The sequence below is a fragment of the Bremia lactucae genome, assembly GCF_004359215.1.
Source record: "Bremia lactucae strain SF5 chromosome Unknown BlacSF5_NotPlaced_189_SHOA01000117.1_77404bp, whole genome shotgun sequence".
Lineage (NCBI taxonomy): Eukaryota > Oomycota > Peronosporomycetes > Peronosporales > Peronosporaceae > Bremia > Bremia lactucae.
Window position 1 is genome coordinate 38,048 of NW_027152202.1, and position 5,856 is coordinate 43,903.

The 5,856-nt window shown below is 46.6% G+C and overlaps 2 protein-coding genes across 2 annotated transcripts; both read right to left on the minus strand.

The window, feature by feature from the left end:
• Positions 1 to 3,116: 3,116 nt before the first annotated feature.
• Positions 3,117 to 3,644, minus strand: CCR75_007520 (uncharacterized protein; the record flags this gene model as incomplete). Its single annotated transcript, XM_067965579.1, has 1 exon — positions 3,117 to 3,644. The coding sequence occupies one exon, from the start codon at positions 3,642 to 3,644 to the stop codon at positions 3,117 to 3,119; it is 528 nt and encodes a 175-aa protein (XP_067815515.1).
• A 340-nt stretch (positions 3,645 to 3,984) lies between these two features.
• On the minus strand, positions 3,985 to 4,762 carry CCR75_007521 (uncharacterized protein; the record flags this gene model as incomplete). The annotated part of the gene is made up of 4 exons (XM_067965580.1): positions 3,985 to 4,110; positions 4,436 to 4,470; positions 4,592 to 4,665; positions 4,692 to 4,762. The coding sequence occupies 4 exons, from the start codon at positions 4,760 to 4,762 to the stop codon at positions 3,985 to 3,987; spliced, it is 306 nt and encodes a 101-aa protein (XP_067815514.1).
• Between the last annotated feature and the right edge of the window lie 1,094 nt (positions 4,763 to 5,856).

A 5,856-nucleotide genomic window follows, 5' to 3' on the forward strand; every position in this document is an offset into this window, starting at 1 on the left:
CGAGCCGCTGCGACTGTCTGGACGTAGAGAACATTGTGGTCCATCGCCACGTCGAACGCGACTTGGCCATTGCTGCGCCGTGCCAACACGCGCGACTCGCCGTCGTAGACGAGCCCGAAACCCTTGAACTCGAGCTTACCGTAGGACATGATGTTGCGCGATAACTCGGGCGCCAGATACACGTCAGTCAGCGTCACATCTTGCTGCTGTCCTCTCGCGAGCACAGTCAGCACGACGCTTCCGACTTGCGTTAACTTGATGGTCTCCCCATCTGCCAAGTGGCACTCTTGATCGCAGTCCCTCGCGTCGCGCAGCAGGGATGCGTCGTTCACAAGGTGGCGGCTGGAACCGCTGTCGAGTATCCAGTCGTCATCTTCGTCATCTCTGTCGTCACCAATCGCCATCGCCAGACTTTGACCGGTGGCGCGCGAGCCGTTGCGACCTCTTCCTTCACCAACAGCTAGCGTGATGCTGCCGCCGTCTTTTGGGCCTCTGCCCCTCTTCTTGTCGTCATTCTTCTTGCTGCGACAGTCCTTCTTCAGATGGCCGACCTTCCCACACCCGTGGCAAGTGCGTGTCTCCCTGCGCGACACGGACTCGTCCACGTGCGCGACGACCTCCTTCCCGAAGGATCTTCCTGATCGAGCTTCCATCTCGATTGCTTGCGCGAAGTGCGCGAGCTCTTCCGCGTGCACGAGGTAGTCGATGCGGTGCGTCTGGTACTTCGCCATGAGTATTGTCGATAGCTCAGACGAGGCGTAGCGCACGATGTTGTCCAGAACCTGCTGCTCAGCGCCGCCCGCAGCGTCGCTGACAGCGACCAGATACAAGTAGTGTTCTGGCCAGGATCTCTTGCTCTCTTTCTTCGCCGTGAAGAGTTTCATCGCTTGAGCGGCGGTTATCGTCGTCTTGAACGTGTCCAGCATGCGCTGCATCACGTACTGCAATGTAGGCAGCACGGCCCACCACGTGTCGACCTGCTTGCTGAAATACCGCTCGGCAGTGCCAGTGAGGTACTGCCCGAGCACGTCAGTCTTCACATTCTCGCTCCACAGGAAACCGCAAGACTCCTGTGCCATGTCGACCTGGCGCCAAAACGTCTTGCCCCAGTCGAAGAAGCCGGACCCAAGTCCAACGTACACCTCGGTACCATCGAACTTGCGGATCGCCAGCTTGCGCTGCCTGGCGTCCGGAGTGCGATACTGCATCGGCATCACTTGTTGCCGCTGCTGTACTGGCTGCCCTGGAGCTGCCGGCATAGCCTGAGGCACTGGTGGCGGCTGGTATGGCGGCAATGGGGCAGGCGGCTGAGGCAACGGATCAGCACGCTGCTGCAGCTGCTCTCCCGCTCGCATCCGTAGGTCTTCGAGCCGCGCTGGTGCACGCCGCAGTTGCTGCTGAGGCTGCCGATCATGCAAGTCCTCAAGCTCCATTGCTCCGCCGTGGAGTCGCCCTGCGAAGTCCGCCCCGAGCTCTGATCGGAACAGCTCGCTCTCGTGAGCGCCGCGCATGCGCTCGTCTTCGTCCATGCGTGCTTGGGACGCTTCCATCTTCTGCATTCGCAAGTCCATGCCCGTGAGCATCTCGAGAACCCTCGCCAGTGCGTCGGGCTCCGCGCTCCTTGCGTGAGCGATGGGAGAGACGACCGTAGCAGGCGCGGCCGCGGCCCATTCGTGACCGGTTGCCGGCGGCGCCTGTGCCGCGTTGGAGTCTTCGTTTCCTTCCCGTCTTGGGCTCATAACCTGTTCGCTTGCCATGATGCAAGCTGTAGAGAGGAAGTCGGTGGCACTGTGATAAAAGGATTCTGACATTGTTTGTAGTGTTATCTTTTTCGTGCTAGCATGATGGACTAACTGTTCTTGTTCTCCATCACTCCTGTCCAATCAGTCACCCATCCACGCACCTGTCCAATCAATCACACAACTGATCCTCAAACGCCTTTCTAAGTCGTCAGCCGTTTCCTCAACTGTAACTTCAACCGTGCCTTTTTCTAACACATTTGTGACCAACCCTTGTGGATGTGATGCACATGGGTGCATTCACATTAGGAGGGATGACGCCCAGCGTCACCCGTGATGACGGCTAGCGTTATCCGTTACGCGAGGTATCTGTAAAGATACGCTCGCAATACATATTAAATAATATCTATAGAGATAACATTTTAATTGGTAAAAATAGGTATTTATATTTAATTCTATTAAATATAAATCAGTCTGAAAACTACTACCTACTTGGTAAGTGCGCACGAGGAGACGGATTACCGCTCCCGTGACGACACTTAAGCAGAGTTCTTAGTGTGTTGGGTGAGGTCGCTAACGCGCCCACCACAACTACCTCACTGCACGCAAGAGAAGCAGGTTTAACCGCTTCCTCGCTGTGCTAGGGTATGTGCCTAAGTAGAGCGTGGCCGCATTACGACGTGCCTGCCTACAGCGGAGAAAGTAGATATAATGGTATATTTCTACCAATGGATAAGCTTCTACAATATTGCCATGTAAAGTTATATTCTCCAAATATTATCTACCTCTTAGATAATTATTAACAACCTTTAATTGTTAATTTCATGTTACGATACACCCCGTTATATAAGCTCTCTTAGCTTCATAGAAACATTTATCTGTTCCCTTGTGTACATGAAGTTTCAAGGCACCTCACCTACACTGTAATCAGTGTAAGGTCAACTAGTACTTATCATATGGAGTAAAAGGTGCCCGGTTCCAATTAGTATGCTTGATCTGCGTGATTCTCTATGATTATGTTGATCACATCGTTTCGCGCATTGACGGTATTTCGTAAAAGGCGAACTTTCCAAGCCATCTATACCAAACAAGAAAAACATTGGGATAGGGTCCGTAATTTTAAATGGGGTCATTTCAAGTTGGGACCCTACCGGTTCGTTTTAACGTTTCCCTTGTGAAATAAGTGATACAACAAACTTTGGTCTCACAATACAGACAATTGACAAATATAAAATGAATTCCATTAACAGCTACTTCAGACCTTACAAATCGAAATCTAAATTAGGCTCACATCGTTAAATCTTACTTGTGCGAATGATGAAAGTGTTCGTGTTGGTAATAGGTGTTGCCTTGATCAGAACGTCCATCTAGGAAGTGTCATTGCGTGTTTCCGTCGTCGGCCCAAGTATCAAGACTAATCTTGTTATCGTGTCGGCCCGTCTTTCCGTTGTCGCTCCAGGAATCACCACCGTTCTTGTTATCGTGTTGGCGCATGTTTCCGGCTCCGTTCCAAGAATTGACGCCACTTTTTTGATAGCTTCGGCGCAGAGATTTGTTGTCGTAGTCGCTTGAGTCAGAAGGCTTAAAACGATTTTGAGTTCGTTTATAATCGCTCGAGTCATCACGCCTGTGTATGTATTTCGTTCGTTTGTCGTCGCTCGAGTCGCTCGAGTCGTCATAGCTTTCGTAAGGATGCAGTATTGTTCTCGCCTCGAAAGTGTTCGGATTTATTTTGATCTCTTGAGCCCTTTCTTCGCCGTTGGTAGGTTGTAAGGAGCGTTCAGCTGCAACATTATCTCCAAAGCCTCCGTTACGTTTCGGTGAACCACCCAAGTGCGTAGCACTGGGTCCATTACCACTTATCATCAAGGCTGCAGCTACACAGAGAATGCCAATTCGAAGCATATTTTTTAAATGTTGGGCGGTCACGACTCAATGATCAGGAGCGAAATTGATTAATGATATCACTCCAGATGATCGCTACTCAGGCAGCTTGTAGTGCGTTATGATCCAAGCTGATCCGATTGCTGTCAGCGATTTGATAGTTCCAGCTCTTTCTAAATCCTAGTGGCTAACATGTGTGGCGGTTTACAATCCTTCCATCAAATGGGCCCAAATCTGATTTGGATCAGCTTCATATTTTATTGCAGGTTTAGGCTAAATTTTGGGTGTAATCTTGGGTGTAATCTTAAAGTCGCGAGCAGGTCTTCATTCATCACCAGGGCCAGACGGCTTTTAAAATGACTCAAGCCCTCGTAAAAGTTTGTTGCATATTAATATTCGATACTGATGCCTTTTGCAATTGAGGCCGACACGACTGGATCTCGCGTGAAGTTGTGCTTTCTTCGAAACAAGCCTCACTACGCAAACCCTGAAAGCTGGAAATTATTCTCTAATTATTACAGCAATTACTGCTTGCTTTAAAAGAGTGGAACATATTGACTCGCACACGACTTTTTTTGGTGATTACCTCACCTTTTAGCTATGAATAAATAAGAGTCATAGATTGCGAGAACCTCCGTGAAAACATCTTTGTGGATCAAGCTATAGGTGCTCCCCATGGCTATTCTAAGATAGATACAGCTCAACCTACGTACCTTGAGTTGCTTTCAAATTCAACAGTGAAATGACATACTGTTTGATTCGAGTACTGTAGTTCATATTTAGTTTTCGTACTGGAAAGCTCATGAACCCACCTTGTTTTCCAATGTAATGCCGTCCAGCCCCACGACTGATCAAGAAAAAAAGTACGATCCAGTTCGACGTAAGCAACAGGACGCACACTAAGAAAATGGCCTGAGGATTTAGCGCTCTAGAAAAGTAATTTTTGTACCAGGAGCAAGCTGACTTACCAACCTTTTGTTTATTTCGTGCTTCGACACGGTGGTTTTGCGCTCTTGTCGAGTCAATCTTAATGCTTCTATACCTGCATGTATAAAAAAGCAAATATACATGCAGACGAGATTGAAGTGCGGCTGAAAGGACACGTAGCTTTTACGTGTCATTTTATTAGCATAGTTCATTGTCATAAAATTTTCATTAAAAAGCTGTCTTGTAGTTTGAATGTTTATACTTTTGCTTATGTTATGCGAAAAGGAAGCATATAATGTTGGAACTGATGAAACTTTGAATCCAATGCGAACTCATCGCATTGCTCTCCTAGATAAGTGTTTTTTCCTACAAGAGGAAAAACAAAATTTATATCCTGCAAGAGGAATAAAAATAATTATTTCTTATAAGAGGAAATAAACAAAGATGAACAAAATTATTATCTTTATTAACTTCATTAGCTGGTTGATTTTGTTGATGTTGGACATTTTGTGTACGCTCACACGTCATGATGACGTTTGATTGAAATCGTTTTGTAACGGACACAGAATGTAACGGGTGTATCGTTACATGAAATTGACACTTAAAGGTTGTTAATTAATACATTATCTAAATGTTAGATAATATTTGCAGGATATTACTTTATATAGTAAAATTCAGAATTCTTATCCATAAATAGGTAAAGACCATTATACCTATTTATTCCGCATACTAATCAGCTATAGGAGTAATCATAGAGAGAGTTACAGATAAGAATTCATTTACATGTTTAGTATTAGATTATAATTAAGTTAGCATTTACAAAGATAGAATAAGAAACACTTAATTATATTTATTACAGTTTCATTTTACCCTCTTGAGCAAGTTACCTTAAAAGAAGTCTTCCTCTGCACGTACTAGTGTACGTGAAATAAGTAAGGCACCACTCGCAACTGAAGCAGTGTGAAGAAGACTTGTACTGAAACAGTACAAGTCGTAGTGCCCCGTTACACCTGGTAGCACTTTGTAGTCCGTCCAAGGACCACATTTCCCACATCTAACATGGACATGTTAGATGATAGTGGGAATTCGCATCACGATTCCCCTGAAAGCGCCTCCTTCTAAGTGATATAGAAAGGAGTGCGGTTGAACAAATGAGTTCGACCGTAGGAAACGATGCAATTTTGGCAATGCTGTCCAATTTGGACAGAGATGCCCTCCATTCAACCATCGCCAAGTTCATACAACATGAACTTGACGAGATGAAGGAAAAAGTAGCCTTGCTGAATCAGCAAGGCTCTCAACAGGC